General features: G+C 39.0%; 1 protein-coding gene across 1 annotated transcript in view; it reads left to right on the forward strand.

Moving 5' to 3' along the window:
- CDC73 (cell division cycle 73) overlaps positions 1 to 20,222 on the forward strand; it is a 101,765-nt gene that overhangs the window by 14,586 nt on the left and 66,957 nt on the right. The window contains exons 8-10 of the mRNA XM_064720101.1: positions 5,362 to 5,460; positions 6,690 to 6,768; positions 15,804 to 15,868. Coding sequence (XP_064576171.1) covers positions 5,362 to 5,460; positions 6,690 to 6,768; positions 15,804 to 15,868 — 243 coding nt within the window. The remainder of the gene's footprint in view (positions 1 to 5,361; positions 5,461 to 6,689; positions 6,769 to 15,803; positions 15,869 to 20,222) is intronic.

Consider the following 20,222-nt stretch of genomic DNA (forward strand, 5'->3'; position numbering starts at 1 on the left):
GACTTGGTATGGAATCAGAGTTAGGTGGAGCTGAGTCTCTAGTTTCATAACCTTTACATCATGAAATTGTATCTTTCTGTAAGTGTAACCTTGTTCCTTTAACTGTATATTACTTACAAGGTCAAGGTTGACATATTGAAGCAATGGTCTGGTTTTTTTTCTTGCTGTTGCTTCAGTGCTGCAGACTGGTGAATCTGATTCTCTTGCAGTCTGGGTAGTTATATTTTCTCTGCTTAATAGATAGTTTACTCAGGCTTAGTTCATACCTTATTAGAAAAAAAAGAACAATTGCATATTAAAAATTGTAATTTAGAATATTTTCTTGAATATTTTCTATTTTCCTGCCTTGATCCTTCTATTTATATATCTTCTGTTCTTATGTGAAAGACTTAGACTGGGCTATCCAGCACATTTTCTTAAGTTGTGTTGAGAGCATAGAAATGTAGAACAAGTAATTTGATAATTTGATTGCTTTTTAAGCCTTCATAGATTTTCAGCTTTTATATCTTTAGTTAGTGCAGCCCTGCTGTAATGTACTAGTTATCTGTACTTTTCTTTGGGAAGATTACCTGTTGCCATGTTATTCATGACACAAGATGTTAATAGAGAAGGGAATAGACTCTGATAGCTCTTGACTGTGAGTTTTATGTATTAAGTTTCATAACTTTGATTGGTATTTCTCCATTGTGTCACCCCCCAGCTTCTGGGTATTTTTCTGTGCATGGTGAGAGAAGAGCAGAGCTGAGCAGGATGATTGGAGTTTATAGCTCACCTACCTGGAGGGGTTGGCATTTTCCTGCTCTGTGGCATTTACCTTGGATGTAACCCACAACTGCAAATTTATCTAATACAGCATCTGAATTATTCCAGATTCTTGTTATTTTATGGTCTTCTGTGTTCTTGCACACAAGTATTAAAGAGCAGAACTGGGTTTTTTTCCCCACTCGTGTAGCTTACCTTTGTGGTGGTCATGAATTTCACCTGCAAAATATTACTACTGCAGTTAGTACTTGCATATTTTATTTTTAAAATTAATGTATTTTCTTTGTAGGTTTTGTCCTTTTCACAAGTAACTGCTGTATTTGAAGTAAATGTGAGAAATCATACTTTTGTTCTGACTCTTGATCATTCTTACTAGTGAAGTCACCTGTGAGGAGGTTAATATTGCAGTTGTTGTTAAAGTTTCAGTAATTTAATTTAGCTGGAAAAACAATTTTGAAGCAAGACTAATAGTATTTCCATCACTTTAGACAACTAAGAGGTCTGAGAGTAAAATGTTGGATATTTTAAGAGTTGTAAAAGCATCTTTATGTGTGAGCTCTAGGTGGCAGAATTGTCTCACGTTCCTGGAGTTCACAGCAGTGAGACTCGAACAGCAAAGTGCAAAAGTAGAGGTGTGCCAGGCGAAGAGCAACTGGTGTCCTCATCAGTGCTCCAGCTGGAGCAGGAGGTTGGCTTTGGAGGGGCTGTGCACCAATGTCACAGTGCAGCCTGAGTGCCCAAACTCCACTTTGTGCAGGACGGCTTCCTTAGTAAAACTGGGCACGTTCTTTTATTGCTGCCAGGCACTACTGCAAGCATTTTGTATGTAGCACTTAAAGGAAAGATTGGGCAGATTTTAAAGATGGTATTTACACTGAGTAATAATATATCTTGTTTTGTCTTTATGTGCCTTGAATTTGACCAAAAAAGCTGTAGAATAAAGCATTATGTTTCCTGAAGGAATACTTAGGTCAGCTATAAAGTAATTCCTTAAATACTGCTCTAACATAGCTGTTAAAAAATTATGTATTTCCATATGCTGCATTCATAGAAGAAATAAACTAGAATTATGTATTGAGGGGATTAGAATTTTTGAGCTTTTATTTTTGAGCCTGTATTTTCAGGCTGTTACAGTGTTGCTGCTGTTTCACACTTCTGAATTAACATTTCAAATTACATGTTTCAGTTGTCTTTCATATAATATTCTTGCTATAAAAATTTAGTAAAGATAACATAGAACAAGTGAAAGTTGCACATTTTACTGAACACATAGTCCACACATATACTGGGAGCATAGTCCACAGCTATACAGAGAGCAAATACCACTCACAGCTATGTTTTCAGCATTAGTAATTCACAGTTAACTTAATGAGTGGAACACAAAGAAATGCCCAGATTAACTTTTTGTGTAAGGAGCATCTGATTTTTATTTTTTCCCTGAACAGTTAGTAACAAGTTCAATTTTTATCAACCTTTTTTATAGGTTCCCTAATCTGAAGCTTGACAGGGTTATCATGTGCTGTTAGTTGTTTAGCAATATAAATTCCAGTAGTGTAATGTGAATTTCTTACACTGCCGTTGTCCTGGAAGCAGGATTCCAAACACCTGTTTGTTCAGGTGGTTAATCAGCACTCTCCTGTGTGGCAGTGTGCCTGTTGTGTGCCCCAGCATGGCTTGTCCAGCTCCAAGGTGTGCAGAGAGCAGTTTGAGGGGTACCGGGAGTCCCTGCAGTTGGGAATTATAAGAGCAGGGAGGAGAGAAAATCAACTTCAAACTTGGTGAACAGTTTGCAAATTGAAGATAGATATTCTGAAGGCATAGGAGAGTGATGCCTTAAATGATTTTTTACTTTTTGATTTGAATTTAAGATTTAAATATGTGCTTTAATTTTAGATGTGCAAAATATTTCTTTTAAATATACAGTTTATCACTTCATGTTCCTTATGAAGTGTTTTAATTTCTGCTATACTTTTATGAGGCCATCTCAGTGCTGTTTTCATTTTTCTTGTCATGCCATATATAGGAGTTACTGAGGATGTGTGATAGGAATATTGCCTTTCAGCACAGCATCGTGCCTTTCAGTCTGCCAGTGGCTGTGAAGGATTTAGCAGTATGTCTCAGCATATCAAGCAAATGTGTAAAGAAATGTAGTTGGGGCTCAATTCTTCCTTCTCCAGCCCTACTCTAAGTCTGGACAATGTTTACAGCATTCTGCAGATCTTGATTTTCCTGGGATGCATGTCCAGGAAATCCTTTTTGTCAGTTCAAGAGTTTTTTTGAAATGATATGTTTTTTTTTCTTAGGCGCCTGTTTTTCTGCAGTGAAGCACCAGAATGTAAATCTGATTAAAAACTGGTTACAACTTAGCTATAGGAAACTTTTGAAGCACCGTAAGCCATATTGTGCAACAGGGTGTATATTTATAGTTTTACATGTTAGATTTAAGGTTTTATTTTTGTCAGATGATTGAGATGAAGTATGCTTTTCTTCAATTTTTTTCCCTCAAGAATTGCTTTTAATGAAGCTGAAACCAATGTTTATCCTTTATGATCACTATTAAAAAATATTTATTTATTTTTGCTAGCCTGATGAAGCTGCTGTAATGACTAGAAGTCTTTGTTAATGAGAGTTAGGGTTATGGTGGGCTACAGAAATTAAAGACTGCAATTTTTTAGAATAAACTGTGATATATTGTGATGGAAGTATTTTTATTACAAAAGAAATTTAGTTAGTGATGTGACTTCGTTAAGCCTTTCTTATGAGAGCAGTCTGATCTGGCTGGCCCTGGGATTTCTCCACAAACATTCTGGTGTTAAATTGCCACCAGTGATAGTAACTTGAGTTGATGTGTGTTAGTCACTGTATTGGCAAGGGATAGAGCATCTGTGCAGAGAAACAAATATTTTGATGTTTGGGTTTTTTATCCTCTTCTGCTCTGTCCCTCAAATCATAAGTTTTTGGTAGTAAAAGTGTTGCACTTGGTTTAACTAAGTTTAACTAAATCTAGGGCAGAAACTAATGGATATTCATATTCTGATCTCTGAAGGGATGAACAATGAAAGCTTAGCAGTCTTCAACTCTGCAGGGCTTTACAAATCAGCAGGTACATGCAGTGCTCTTGCTGCTCAATCATTTTTCTGTCACAGTAATATAATCCCGTATCCCTGACCAAGCCAGTGACCAGCAAGAAGATGATGTTGGTTTGAGTGCTTGTTAAAACACTGCTGGCTTTCTCCCCTTCCAAACAGTCATTAGTTGTGGCCCTGGGGGACTTACATTTTCATGCTGTGGAAAAAAGATATCAGCAAGAACACTTCTGATTCCATGCTTATTAGTGGCTTGTTTTCAGCAGAAGGGAGAAACAGCCTTGTGGGGTTTTTACCTGAGTTTGGTCCAGGATGTGCAATTTAAGGCTTTTCAAGTCCCATGTGTTTGGAGGCCTTGGAAAAGTTCATAATTTGAAATTACAACTCCCTTTAAGACTATATTAACTGTAGGTTTTATGAGTAAAATGTGGATGTGAATGTTGGTTGCAACTTCCTTATGACTGGGAGATTTGGATTCTGCAGGGACAGTCACTCTTAAAACATTGCTCCTCTTGTTTATTAGCTCCTCCTTGTGAGTTTCAGAAGATGGAGTAGCCTTGTTTCCTAGAGACAGCGTGTGATAAAGCGCAGCAATGACAAGAATTTTGGTTGATATGATGCCCAGGCCACAGTTAGGGAGAAATCTGAATTTGCAGTGCAAGCTTGGAGTTTGGACTTTGAGTATCCTTTTATAATTGATACGTGCATGGCTTGCAGCTCTTGAAAGTCTTTCCCCCTGGGATTTTTCTGACTGAAAAGAACTTTAAATACAGTTTTATGTGAGTTCTTTCAGAGTTTGTCAGAAGAACTGGGTTGGCTCAGGGGATGGCTTTGCCTTCGTTAGAGGTTTCTGGTGGTTTTCCGGTTCCTGCCCTTGGTGGCTTGCAGTGGAATGACAGGATGTTCACTGAGGTCAAGTGAGCAGGCTTAGGGAGGCTTTGCAGTACAACTCTGATTTCTACAAAATTCACCCCAGAAGTCTTTGTTTTGTAATTCATGTGTTTGTTTCATAATGCCAGTAGTGTTAACGCCACTTTAGTGTCAATATACAATACTCTGGAACAGTGTTAGCATTCTGTGAGTACTTTATATTATTCTGAACCAGTTAAAAAAAAAAAAAAGCCATTTTCCCTAATCGATAAAAAGGTTTCTTTTACTGGTGAACCATTTCTGAAAATTGACATTAGTAGGAGACATTGTGTACAATTAACTCTGTGCCTTGCAGGTTACAAGTGCTTGAGAGGAGTTTGGTTTACCTTGAGATGTAATGAAGCCAGTTAGATTTAGCAGGTGTGGGCCTTAAAGAGTAGGGGGGGTAGCAATGATGCCTTAAAACCCGGTTAATGTTTGGATCCTGTCACAGAAAGGGGTCAGAAATCAACTATTTAGAAAATTGGTACACCAGTTTGGGTTTTTGGTGAAATGTAAGTTAACCAAGTGGCGTCTTCATGTGGACAGTTAAGTGAAATGCAGATGGTCAGTAAGGTTCACAGGTACCTGATATCTTTTTCAGAACTTTGCCAAGAATATTTTTGCAATTCTTCAATCAGTTAAAGCCAGAGAAGAAGGCAGAGCACCTGAGCAAAGACCTGCACCCAACACAGCACCAACGGTAAGGGCAGTGTGTGGCTGGACATGAGGGCTGGGACATGAGAGTACAGTCTCTTCTCACTATTACATACACAGTTTGTTTTGGTTTACTTCCAAAAAATGCATATTTTTCAAGCATAACTTCACAGCTATTCTTTGACTTAAGTTGCATTTATTGGTATTTAAAGAGTTGAATATATTAGTTTAATTAGTTCAATATGCTCTTGTTACTGAGAGATGAATCTGCTAGTGCCAGCTTCTGCATCTATCAAGCATTAGCCACATGCTGCATCTATTTGCAAAAAGTGTATTCCATGAGAGGGCTGCCATTTCAAATGAAATGTTTTGCTGCTTTTCTGACAGATAGGGTAGCAAATGTTTAAGAATCTGGAGCATGACTCATGAGTGGGAACAGCTCGAACCAGCTTTCCTTTGCCTGTGATAAATCAGGACAGACTTAGAGCTGTATTGTTTACTTCTCTCCAGGTATTAGATAGGATTTGTTTAGAAGTGTGGTGTTTACTATTGTGTTCTGTTAAACCTAATGTGTCTTTGAACATGGTGGTAGTCTGCTCTAAAAGCTCTTTAATTGGACTCTGTTTTGTTTTTGCTGCTACTGCATTTAACAAAGAACTAAATTTAAATAGTGAGATGAATTCCAACATGTAAATATTTGCTTTGTGATGAATTTCTTAAATTGTGCATGGCATTATTCAAATGTCCCACTCAGAATAAATGAGAATACATAACTAAGCCATCCACAAAAAGGATTGAATTGATATTGAGTGTGCCTCTAGATTGGTGCTTTTTAAAAACTTTTTTCCCAGAATGCCTTTTTTCCCCTCAAAATTTTTTATTTATTTTGTTTAGCAAAGTTTTATCTTAATCAGGCTGAGAAGAGAAATTTGGTGTGGCTGAAGCCTTAAAAATGACTTGTCAGTTAATGATTTTTTTCCTCACTAATTCTTTAAGTATAACAAAAACTCAGTAGGGATTTTAATAATGTAGTTTGTTACTGTTTGTTATTTCAGTTTTGCCTCAGGTTATTCTTTGCATTCAGTACTAAACTGTTTCTGTAAGACTGTAAGTGGATATTGAATGGAAACATCAGAAGTTTTCAAATGCAGTGAAACTCCTACGAAAAGGAACTCGTTTTATACTCTTGAGTAGTTCTAAGTAACTCTTCATGAAATTCAAGAACCATCAAATACCTTTTAGTGTGTTTTACAAATGTTGTTTAACCTGTTTTAGGATCCCACTTTACGAAATAAGCAACCTATTCCAGCTGCCTACAACAGATATGATCAGGAAAGATTTAAAGGCAAAGAGGGTAAGTTGATTGCAATGCTTTTTTCAAAATGAAAAAAAAAATTGAGACCCAAAACTGCCCAGTCACCAAGTTCATGTTTAGGGGATTTCCCCTGCTATTATTTCACAAATCTATGAAAAGACGAAAAAAGACCTGTAACTATGCCTAAAGACAGCTTTCCAAGTAATAAAATCCAGAAGTATTATTTTGTAGAAATAGTTTCTACCTCTCAGGAAGCAAACTGAAAGCTTAAAACCAGAACTTCTTGGGGAGGAAAAAAAATTGTTTAGGGAGGGTCTTATGCAATTAATAAAAACCACAAGTGCTAAGAAAACTGTCAGGTGCATAACATGTAATAGATTCTCTCTCCTCAAACAATCACAGTTGTTCTAAAAGTTGCCTCCAGTAATTGCAAGTAAATATTATCTAGTTGTGTCTATTTAAATTAAAAAACAAACTGGCAACAGCAGTGCAAAACACAAGTACCCTCCTGGAGAGGAGATGGAAACAATCTACAATATTGAACAAGTCTCACCAGTTTTAAAAGATGGTGAACATTGAACTTGAGTGATGATTTGTCTTTCTAATGCAATTTTTCTCCTGTCCCCATTGCTTTTTTTATCTTGTTTTGTAGTACAAGTTCAGTTACTTCACTTTGATGGCTTGCTGTGGTTTTATTTTGCAATCTTTGTTTGTTGTGCTTGGATGGTTTTGTGCTTCTTGCAGAAGGTCATGCAAATCTTACATTACTGATTTGTCATTTTTGAATTGTGTGATTCTGAGAATGTGGTGTTGGGGTTTCACTTGGTGCTGAAATGGGATTGACTGGACTGCAGCAATTTTTTCAGTTGAAAGATTCTTTTGTGATGAGCTCATATTCTACCTGCCTAAAAAAATAACTCGGTGTCACACTCCATTCTAGAGAGTGTTTTTCTGCCTGACTTTCTGGTTACTTATATTTGGTGTAGTCACACAAAGTTAATTTTGTATTTCAGGTTTCTAGGGATATTTAAAGAAATACATAGGTTAAGAATACAGTGTTAGTTAAGTGTAGGCTAGCACTGGAAATAAAAATGAGGTGTTGGAAAGAAGGTATTTTAAACATGAGATTGACTTATGAAAGGTATTGGTACCTCACTTATGGAAGTTACGTAGAATTAGTAATTAACATCTGGATTTCTTGGGAGAGGACCTAGAGATATTTGAGATCTTCTTTGGCTTCAAATAAACTTGAGAAAATAGCAAAGATCTCATTTACTTTTAGGGTGCTCTATTGTAAAACTATTACCTTTTAAGTTGTAATCTAACTGGAACTCTTGAGTATAGGTAGTTTTCCTGTCAGAATTAGGCATTAATGCACAGATTGTCATTTGCTTGAAACTGAATGATGCACATCATTTGCAGCTCTGTCACAAGTGAACCCATTCCTTATGGGATTTTTAATTTACTTGTTCTCAAAATGAAGCTTTGGCTCCCAAATATTCAGTGTAGAAGTGAGACTACAAGCAGACAAGTCATCACTAAAAATCAAATAAGAGGTTTCTTTTTCATTTAACTAATTTTTTACAATAAGTTGAGTAAGAACTTGGATTCCACTTGTTTATGGAAAGGTTGCAATATTGGGACTTTAGGGAAAGAATTCTGAAGGAAAAGAAAGATAATTAAGTTCAAAGAGTAAAAACTTGCGGTCTTTATGCCGTTGTATCCGTATTTATTTAGTGATGGTGGATAACACTGATGATAAAGCTGAATCCTAGAGATTTCTGCCATTCTGAAGGGTTCCCACACCTTTCCCTCTCTGACTGCCTGTGCTTGGCAGGATGGTGTGGTGCTTGTAACAGTGGGCACAGAGGTGGGCTTGGCTAAAGAGTGACACAAGGCCCAAGGACAATGTCTCTAGCCTTTTTCTTTGTGTCTCACCTGTTTGCTCTTTCCTCAGAGGTATTGAAATCCTAGGAAGAGTTCATGAGTTCTCTTCTGCTTGGAGCAGGATTGTGGCACATTGCCTGGATTCAGTTTTGTGTGATACTACAGTATTTCAAGTTTAGGCAGCAAAGAGGTGAACTGTTTTTCTTGAAAAATTTGTGGGCTTTAATAGAATTTTTCCATTAGCTGTCTTGTCCTTAGCATAAGAAATTCAAAGCTTGTAGAGCTAAGAGAGTAAATTTAGGAATTTTAACATGCATTAAGTAAACTGTTGAGTTGCAGCCAAGTTTCTCTGCTTCTTGTGGTGGATCATTATTTCTGATGCAATGTATCAGGATGCCTCTCTGGTAGACTAAGTTAAAATTTTCCTGCCAGATGGGACAGGCTTTGCTGCTAGAGTGGTTTAACAGTCAGTGTGAGGGGGTGGTGATTGTGCTGTTCTTGAAGAGCAAACAGAGTTCCAGGTGCATTCAGTGGAACTGCTCAGCAGCCCAGGGACAGGGGACAGGGCTTGGTCACCTTTTGTCCAGGGGGGTCCTGTCCCTGCAGCTTTGGTCAGGCAGGACAGAGAAACCTTTCCTTTGACATCCTTCGAGTTCTGTGATGCATTAGGATGTTGTTTGCGGTAGGAATTGCACATCCTGGACATTTCCACATGAAAAGTGGAAGAACACATTGCCTGGCAGTGCCCACATCCTGCCCAGCTGCTCAGATGTTTTGGAGGTGAGGAGGTGAACTGCTTGCACTCAGTTTGGGTGCTGCTGCTTTGGTTTCTTCTGTGCTGGCAGTTAGTGATGGTTTCTTCTCTTCAACTGCACAGAGCTGCATCCTGTGCTCAACTTCCTCTTTTTACCTTGCTAGTCCTCTTCCTTTCCTTTGTATTACTTGCTTGAGTGTGTTTTTTATAGTTTATTACTGAGTATTTTGCAACTGGGGAAATTTTTCCAGACTGCAGTTGGTCATGCTTTCTTGAGCAACATAATTTTAAAATCTTGTTCCGGTTTTAAAAATCCTATGCTCAGATGGCATTTGATGCTTTAGGAGCTTATTTTGTGTCCTCTCCTCTGTGCCCTAATGTTTGATATTTAAATATACATTATTGATATATATGTTTTGGTGCTATTCTGCTTTTAGGTAGGTAGATACAACTAGATAATATTCAGATGCTCTTCTGTCTTTTTCCCCATTTTCTTGGGTAGCTTTACCTCAGAAGATTTTTTTCACATGCGTTTTGCTCTGTTATTTCCAAGTGTGCAAGAGTGCTGGGATGGCAGTCTTGCAGATGTAACATTTTTGTGACCCACATCTCTCAGTATGGATGGCAAAGTCAAATTTCCCTGTGCTGCTCCAAGGATAGACCTTTAAGGCTTTTTCCAGCAGTGTTCCTGTTGTGTTACTCCCCCCCCCCCCCCCCCCACAAAGTAAAAAACCCCCAAAACCTCCAGCAATATTCAGTCCTATTTAGGGTAAATCACAGAGTCTTGCTGTGTGGTTTCAGCCCATAATGGTGAAAAGAATATTCCTGACTGTGTTCAAATGTTTCCTTCAGGCAAGTTTGCTGTAGACTTCATGCTATTGTTATCTTATATTTTATTTATAATTTTACTGGACGTTCAGACACAGCTGCTATTTTCCAGAAGTTTGTCAGTCCTAAGTGCTAAGCCCAGGAAACAGAGGACTGTGAAATTATCATATTTGAGGTGACTGGACCAGAACATTTTGTTTCTCTCTCATCTATGTTGTTAAGAAAGTTTCTTTATAAGACATTTCTCATTATAAGTTATTTTGTTTTAAATTGGGTGGTATCCTTTTACACAAGGAGAGTAGAATTGCTAGCAGGAGATAAAAGGTTCTGAAGTTTTACTGGTCCGACTTAGTTTGACTGGTTAAACTTTCATTTATTGCATTCCCTTTAAGATTCATATGATGTTTTTTTTCCCCCCTAACAGACAGTACATGCAAGAGATGCACATTTGGAAAAAGAATGTGGTCTATTTGTATTTTCTGGCTTGGTGTGACTAGCTAGTTTAAAAACTTTCAGCACTGCACATTCACTTCTGTGCTGGAAAATACACATAAATTGCTTTAACAATACACATAAATTGCTGTGAGAAACTTAAGATATTGGTGGTAATTACTGGTAAGATTATTACAGAGCTGTAATTTATGTAATGTACAGAGAATTTGTAAAGTAATCAGTGTAACTTGGAAATTTAGGTGTGAAACTTACTTGTTAGGAGAGAGTACTGTAAAGGAGTGCTCAGTAAACTCATGCAGAGTGACATTTGGTGTCAGGGATTAAATTACTGGGGCTGTCAAGTGGGGTAGTGAATCACTTCCAGGCTGTATGCAGAGTGTTGCTATCTGGGGCTTGAAGAGTATACAGCTGAAAGTAGAAGTGGTTATTCAGTCTTATTCATCCACAATTCAAACCAAGGCTTTAACTTGAGCTCTTCAGTGTCTGAGATGTGCTGCTTTGTTCTGTTTTTATTTCCTTTGACTTCCTTCCAGAAATTCAGGTCTTTTTACAGAAATTGAGTCTTTTTTCAAGCTTTATGCTTTTGGTAATGTATCAGAGCTCATTTGTAGCTGGATTGGATAACTGGAGCTGCAGAAGGTGCAGAATCAAAGTGCAGGGTGACCTAGATGGATGTGGAGCAGTGGCTTTAAGCAAATGCAAGGCACCCTGAGCATTAATATTATATGCAAGGAAACAGAACATGCACCCAAATGCTGATGGAGAATATCATCAGTCCAAGAAGCTGATGCATTAGGATGCCTATATTCATTTCCAGGTCTAATTATTTTAAATAAGAAAAGGCACTCAGCCTGGTGCATGGGGATGCTAGAAAGGTAACTTGTGATAAACTACACTGGAAATGTTTATGGTTCCTTTACCAGTCTTGGGGTCATGGAACTGAGGAACTATGACCGTAATACATGCAGTGACTGAAGGAAAAAAACAAACCATGATGATAGTTTGTTTCTGAAGCATCAGAGTTGTTTATTCAGTTCTAGTTATTATGTTTACATCTCAAGATGTAGTTTTAAGGCATGTGTTGATGTCCGTGTTTTTAACAATGCATATATTTCTAAAATTGATTCTATTTAGCAAACAAAAGGTTGCAGTACAGTTTTTCCTGACAAAATTATTGTTGGGCTTTGATTGCTTTCTTTAGTCCTTAGTGTTAGATCTGTGATTGAAGCATTTAATATGAACTGGTCTATGCCTAAAGGAAATGTGAGTCACAAGTTGGGAGTAATTATATTGAAAATTCCCAGTGTATACAAGACCCTCAGTAAGTTTTTAATAGTTGTTCTGAATCTAATTCCAAGCTTAAAAACAATAGTCTGGAGTCATACCATCATGGTGCCTTTATTTATGAGGCTCTTTTTCCTTAAATACCCTTTTCTTAGTCAATGGTTTATAATTTTAACTGCTTCTATTACCACAGTGAAGCTGGGATTTGGAAACAGGAGTTATAAACTAATTCTTGGCCAAGTATTACCAGGTCAGCTCACTGCTGGTGCATGACTCAGCAGCACAGGTTGGAGCTGCTTTGGGAGGCAGAGGAGAAGCTTTTGTGTTCCTGGAGGGTGTGGCACAGCGTTTGTGCTGATCAGTGCTGGGGGCACGGCCCGGGGTCTCTCTCTCTTCTGCTCCCCTTCACCATGGCCTGTGGTTACTCTGGTATGCCAGGTCTGCTGCTGAGCAGCTGTAGCAGGGTCAGAGCCTGCCCTTGGAGAACAGCCTGCTCCTTGAATATCTTTTACAGCATTAACCTGGCTGTGGCACCCTCAGCCATTTTTGAAGTAGGAATGAAGCTGGAAGTGTGGAGTCCCTGACCTGGAAACATTTGTTTTGTTTGCCCAAGCTGTGCACAGTGAGTGGAGCTGAGGGTGCTGCTGGATGTGCCCAAACTACTGAGACCTAAAAAAATGGTACAGACATGCAAGGGCAGGGCTGGTGCTTCTGGCAGTGTTTATTTCTGTAAGAGAAGTGATTGGCTGACAGGTACAATACCACATGGTGTGTGTGAGAGCATTGAATCAATAAAGCTGTGTTCTGACAAATGTGTCACTGCTGTTCCTGCTTCAGGGGGATTCCTATCCCCCTCTGGAAGGAACTGAACTCTCCTTCTCCACCTGCTGGGGGTTTGAGGCAGGAAGCTGGGGAGCTGGTGGGCAGGTTGGGATGAGGTTTCTCCTATGGTCCCACCTTACTGCAGGCAGCAGAGATGGGCCCTGCAGTAGCTCTGGTAGAGGCTGCAGTGGCTGTTTGCAGGAATGGGGTGGGTACCCACACTGACCATAAAACATGTCTTATATTTGAATTAGTGCACAAAGCTACTATACCATTGTTTGCTAATTATCAGAACTGTTTTATTTGCTACCTGAGTAGGTTATGAATAGTACTGGGGCCCCTGTGTAGCTGCTGGGAACATTGATCAGGCAGGAAACTGGGGTTTGCTGGAGGCAACAAGTGGCTCTTCATCCAAGTTAGTTCTGCTAGAAAGAAGGGTCAGGACAAGGCTGGGAGCAGGAAGCTCATGAGTGCCAGAGCTGTGGTTTGTGGCTCCTGTGGCTCATTAAATGAACCAGGACAGATTTTATGAGAGACTTGAGAAGACTTTTGCAAAAGATGAAACCAGTGGCAGTTGAGCAGAGATTGGTTCCCTGCCAGGTGCCTCTCTCCCCTTTGATTTACTTTCTAACTGTGCTGCTGGCTCTGTGGGCTTTTGTTCCCTTTGCAATGCTGATGGAGACAGGGAACAAACATGGCAAAATAATTACAAAGTCAGGGTTTGTGCTGAGAGGAAAGAAGCCACAGCAGGCCAGGCACAACAGAGCATGGTGCTGTGCTGCTCTTGCTATGGATGTCTGTATTCTTTGCAAAGAATATCTAACTGAAATAGTTGGGAATGCTCTGTGTCACAGGCATGAGGAACCCATAATAGGTCAGTCTGGAAAGGATAAAGGTTCTTCTGGTGGTGCTGTTCTAAAATTCACAAACAACTGTCAGCCTAGATTAGACACCTCTGATTTACATCACTCCAAGTCAGCAAAAACATCCCTTCAATTTAGGGAGTTCTACCAAGTATTCCACAAGGCTCCAGGCACCACCTGAAATATTAACATGCTCCCTGCCCTGCAGCAGTGACCTATATAGTCACAGAGCAACCTGTTCTCCATGGAAGTGTTTGTGCAGCCACATCTTGCCCATTCAAGTCCAGTGGTGTGACCTCTGAGCTAAGATTCAAGGCATAGTTATAGCTTGGGCTTGAGGGGAAAGGGGGGAATGCCTATCACTTTATGTAGGGAGGCAGTATCAATTTTTATAGGGAGGCTGGGCTGCTTTCTCTGGGCTTTTTTTGTGTGGGTTTTTTGGTTTGGTTTTTTTTTTTTTTTTAAGTAGGAAGGACTGTATTGATGTGTGTCTGTACCTGCATTTTACTTTCTCAGAATTATGTCTGTAGTTCAGAAATGTTAATCTGGCAGAAAGGCAGGGGATGGCCTTGGGAAGTGAAGCTGAAGAAGAGCTGGAACCTGAGGGGAGTGTAAAACAAAACATGGTCAGTGACATGGGGCATCTTGGCTTGGTAGTGGGTGGCAGGTCTGCCATGGTTGACGGGGAAAAGGTGCAAGCCCAAACTGTTCAGTAAGTAGACAGCTGTCTCTATGGTGAGAGGGGTATGATAAGTTCCAAACTCTGGAGTATCTTTTTATAGGCACTGGAGAGTTCTTAAATCTGGGAAACTTTTTGGCCTTGTTTCCTTTGAGTGCCTGATCATCTTCCTCAGCTAAGGAAGAAAGGATGAGCAAGCCACAGATGCTTCCCACATCATGTGAATTGCTTTCAAGGTTGTCTGGGTTTCAGTTTAAGTTAATTTACTCGTGATGAGAGCAAGAAGCTCTAATGGGTTTGAAAATTCAATGTTTTTCTTGCACTTTTTTTAGATTTGAGTAGGAGCCATGCTTTGGTCCTGCCTTATTTGTCTATCATGATTTTGGGCTGGTGCACAAAATGAAGCGGGTGTAAGAAATGACAAAAACATACCAGTTCCAAGTAGCTGTTTCTGTACAGTATCAGTTACCTTTACCCAAGTCTAGTTGAAATAGCCCAGAATTGCTTAGATACAGATAAATGCTTGTTTATCATGGTTTGAGTGGTGATTATGATGCCTTTTAGGTAGAAATTGTTTGGATGGTTGTGTGATGGGATCAGGTGATGGTAGCTGCATGAGGCTAAGGAATTTACAAAAGGAAAAAGGTTTTCTTGTGAGTCTGTAGGCCCTGTTCAGGAGCTTACTTTGATCTTAAATCACTGAGAACAGGGGGACAGGGAAGAAAAGCAAATAGGCTGCTGACAGCAGGTTTAGTCATTGGGCAATTGCAGGCTTCTGGCATTTAGTATAAATTCAATCTGATTAAAAATAATTACAAAAACCCGCCCCAAGAATGCCCCTTTTTATAACCTTTAGTCTGGTGTTGTGCATTTTATGTAGATTCTATCCTCTATCATCTGAGAATGACATTGTTACTCTTCAGCATTCCAGAAGTGAATTTATCAAGCTAAAATGGCCACACGGTTATAGTTGGCATGTAAATTGTTTTCTTAGGTACATTTTTTCCATTAATATGGGTTAAATATGTTGCATTATAATGTATTCTGGGAATATGAATGAGGCTTCTCAATCTTGTAGTGAGGAGAATTTCTGAGGCCGCATGCAAGTTGTAACATTCTTGCAAAGATTTAGGTTTATAGCCTTTGTCTGAAGGGCTTCCAATTTCTCCATGCAACAGGAAAAGTACTATTTAGAAGCTACTCAGGTAGCAAATAAAACAGTTCTGATAAGTAGGAAAAAATGGCATAGTAGCTTTCTGTACTAATTCAAGTATAAGCCATGTTAAATAGTTAGAGAAAGCAGCAACATCAAACTGACCTCTGTTTGAAGAAAGCAGATTTCCTAGAGACTACCCAGGTTTTGTACTGGGAACAGCACCTAAACCACCACCAGCAGCAAGATGTGTTTTTTGACAGAAGAACTCCAGACAGATTCAGTGTTATCCATTTAGACAAGACACTGCTGTGCTCACAAGGATTTACAGTAGTTTCTTTCTCTTGGCAGAAACGGAAGGCTTCAAGATTGACACCATGGGCACCTACCACGGCATGACTCTCAAGTCTGTGACGGTGAGTGGCAACTCTTGGCTCAAATATGATTTATGGACATGACTGTAAACATAGATACAATGTATGTTTAGAGATAGAGCCAGCTTCTCCTCCTTCCTAGGCTCTGGAAGGTCACTTAGACTGAGTAACAGTTGGTGAAAGTTCTTGTCTATGAAAAGCCAAAATGTGCTTTGTTTGGTGTGCATGTTCTAGAGGTCTGTGCCTCAGGGATTTGTTTGTCTGCAGTAAAAAGGTGTGCTGGGAAGGCTTCTTGAGGTGCAGCCTTTTTCTGTTATACTTAACATACCTAGGTTATTGCTGACTGTGGGTGTGTCTGGAAAGGACATAAGTGATCATAATCACAAGTGATAAAACTGTAGTCAGAAAACTGAAGTAATGAACCCAGGTTTTGGAGTATTGCTCTGTTTCCCACTCTGCATTTAAAAAAAATGAATTTTTTGGTGGTGGAAGAGTTAGACCTCAGCACTACTGTTAAAGCTTTCTGGCCTGGTGAGATGGACTTCTATTGTATGGCTGTACAGTGCTGTCAGTGAGAGTTGAAACACTCACAGATGAGAAAGAGAGACCCTCAAACAGGGTCTTTTGTTTCTTGGGCCAGTGTTGGTCTGCTTTTGTGCAAGTGGGTTGAATGCTATCAGATAAATGCTATTTTGATCTGCTGGTAAGTATGACAGATGCTAGAAAACTGCTGTAGTGTGCCCTCATGAAGGTTTTTGTGAGCTGCATACCTGTGGAAAAATGATGAATAGACAGCACTAAACACTCTCCTAAACCCATGCACTACTTCCAGTTTGCCCTTCTCATTTGAACATAAAATAGCATCTTAAATAGGAATTTCTGAAAAAAATTCAAAGGTTTTTTTTGTTTGATAAGTCCTTTCCCAAATCTTTCATTCCCATTTCATTTGTGACTTAGGATACTGTAAAAGAAAATGGAAGGGAATATTTAATCAAAAATCTACTTAGCAGTAAATAGTGTAATTTATAGAGGAATTCAGAAATTGACTGGATGAAGAAAAAAGATAACCTGTTATGTCTGAAGATTTGTTCTTGAACTTTGCATTAATTTTGGGCTACTTTATGAGGAACCAAAGTGTTTATACTAAACCCAGGTTTCTATGGGATATCATACCTGCTTCAAGGGGTAGGGATTTGAAATGGGTTAATAAATACCTTCTGTTTAAATTGCTTTGTGGGGAGAAAAAAGAAAGAGGAAAAAGAAAAGTAAGATGATAGTAAAGCAGAAATGTTGAAATGTTTTAAGCTGATAAGTGTAAAATCTGTAAAAGTGAAGGGATGCACATTAACTCTAGAAATTATATGGGGGTTTTTTTAAGATCATAAAATAAGTGAGGTTTTTGTTCTAGGAATCCTACCTCATGTATTGAGCATACTGCCTAGGGGTTTGAGGTTGTTAAACTGTCGTTGTTGGTTTCTTCCATTTAGGGAGAAAATATAATAGATATTAAATTACAAGTAAACCTTTAACATAAACCAGAATTTTTTGAAATAACTGTTTAAGAGTGCATGACTGCACATAAAGCATCATCTGGTGTCATGAGAAATATTAAAACTCCATCTGTTACTCGGCTTTTGTCTACGAAAGAACTGGTGAGGGATTTTTGGAGCCTTATTTTCCAGACTATTAAAAAGGTGCCCTCAATTATTAGCTCATTCATAAATTGCAGTGACATCCTGGCTTTGTGTTCCAGATGGGGGAGAAATAAATCTATTAAATATGTTCATCTGTTTTGTCTAAACTTTGTCATAGTGATGGACCACTCAGTTCAAACCTTTAATGTCAGATCATATTTTTGTGGAGAATAGTTAATCTCCTGCCATGAAACTATGGAACTATGAAACTTGGCGAGTTTCGTGTTTTGCTTTTACTCAAGGATTTTTTTGTGGTTAGTTTTTATTTTTTATGCTAGACAAAATTAGGGAGGAAATGGGAAAGTAATTGCTTCCCCTAGGTGTTTAATGGGAAAGTACATTATACTATTGGCTAAAACACAGGAATATGGAGGATAGCATTGGAATTCATTCACCTGCATGATCTCATTGCTGTCCTCATGGTATAGTTGCTGTAGGAACTCATCAAACATTTCAAAGGAATTTAGAGTTCTAGGTAGCTCTTGATTAGAGGCTCTGTCCAAACTTCCAACCTCTGATTTCCGGATGGATGCTCATGCTTGAAAGCTTCTTTTTTATGCCATTGTTCTCCTTGGCATGATGGTTCCTCCATTTTTCCTGTGGTGTTTGCTTCCATTAACGTATTTCTGGAGTGTGGTCAGATTCCCTTAAAACTTTGAGTTCTTACCTCCAGTTTGAAGTGATCCCAGTTTGGAGTTGCCCACCTGTTTCTCATAGAAAATTTGTAAAAGGTTTTTTTTTTTGTGTTACATTCCCTACACTTGGACTCTGCCTTGCTGAAATTCTTTGTAAATGATTTTAATGAAATGTGCAAAACTTATGTTTTGCGTTTGTTCTTGCTGAAATGTGAGCTGTCCTAGATGCTTGTTCTTTTTAACAGCAAAACAAAAACTTCTTCATCTTGACTGCTTTCCTTTCATCAGTGATGTTGGAAACTTTCTTAGCTTTCAGAATTTGTGCCAGAGCAGATGGTGAATGGTGGGCTTTTTCTGAAGTAATGTCAGCTAAAATAACTTGTGCTTCTGGCAGTTCTTCCCTGTAACAGGGTTTTTGCTTGATTGGCACACTACCTCTTAAGAAGAACTGACTTATTTATTGAATTTTTATTGTGAAGGCATGATCTCATTATTCTGGACCTGGAATTGTTTATAGCAAGGCATTTTCCTCAGAAAGATTTTAAAAATTCTTTTTTTTTTTTCCTCATTTTAATACCTGTGGCACCTTCTGTTTGCCTGGATTGATGATGTTTTGGAAAATTAGTAAGTAAGCTAGTGGTGGTAGCTCTTGCTGCTGGTTCCCCAGCAGTTCAGGTAGCAAACTGTTCAGCATGACTTTGCAAAACCTGCAGGGCTCCCTGCAGGCTTCACTTCCAAGAATAATCCCTTGTGTAGCAGAACAACTGCTGGTTTTTATTCAGGAAAGTTTGGTGTTTGAGGTGGATCAATGTTTGGAAGAGAAGTATGTTTGTATTTCTGTACCACGTAGGGTGTGAGGTGATGCTTAAGTTGATATTCTGAAGATTCTTTCTTACTTGTGTAAATTTGACACATTTGGGGCTTTAGACTCTCCTGCTCTTCTAAAGGTTAATGTTAGCTTGGAGGCCAGTGTCATCTGGTGGAAACCTAGAAGGTGGCTCTCACCTTTTACATACAACACATGGAATTTTGGACTATTCATTTCTGTAACTAGGATATGTGGAATATTGAACTGCTAGTGTAGCCAAAGATGTAAAGATGAGAACAGACCAGTTAGCTGAACCTAGGGCAGGATAGGAAGAAGTTGCTTGTTCTGTGAGCACCTGATAAAGCTAAATTGTTCCAAGCTGAGGGCATCCTTTGTATTGATGTGTGCACTTGCAAATAATAGTCTATCCATTACAGTAATGGTCATGGTGGTGCTGGTTTTATTCATCTTTGTGCTTTTATCCTTGGGTTCTCATGGCTTTAATACGAAAGAAAGAAATAGCATGAAAGGCTGGGGAGTTGTGTAGGGTGATTTCCTCTGAGGTGTGAATGCCCTGGCTGGTCAGGAGCTGTGATTCAGGATTCAGCTGAAACTTGTGTTCAAGTGAACAAGAACTGCATAGGAGTACAATGGGCGCTTGTAGAAATTTTGTTTTGCTGGAAAAATCTCCTGGTTTCAACTTGGGGTTTCTTTAAGCATTCAGGGCTGCTGAAGCTTGGGAGCTTCCTTTGTCTTTTGCTGCTAGCAATGGAATGTGTCGTTGATCATCTGCACTCCTGAGTAGCCAGAGCTACTGTGGGCATCTTTCTCTGCTGTTCAGTGAACAGGCAGGTGCAAGAGCACCTGTAGGACTGAGCTGATGGCCTTCCCAGAGAGGCTGGAGCTCCACCTGGATGAGCAGTATAGTTAGTGAGGCACTTATAACAAATTCAAAGGCAAATTTCCGTGGTGCATTCAAACTTTGTAAGCAAGAAATTCTGTGTAAGTTTTAAGTCCTTCTGAGTTGAGTGATGTTTTTCCTCCAAACTGACAAAAGTAGCATCCCTCTTACCATTGTACGCTGCCAGGCTTTACAGCAATCTCTGGGTAAAAGTGCTCTGAGTAAACATATGAGAATATCAATAATTAAAGTAAATGCACTACATTTCAGTTACAACAAATACATTTCATAATCCTAGTAGAAACCAAGTAATTGAAAATGAGTTCCTATGTAAACCACAGTACAAGCAGGTCTGATT

Source organism: Zonotrichia leucophrys, chromosome 8, assembly GCF_028769735.1.
Source record: "Zonotrichia leucophrys gambelii isolate GWCS_2022_RI chromosome 8, RI_Zleu_2.0, whole genome shotgun sequence".
NCBI classification, from domain to species: domain Eukaryota; kingdom Metazoa; phylum Chordata; class Aves; order Passeriformes; family Passerellidae; genus Zonotrichia; species Zonotrichia leucophrys.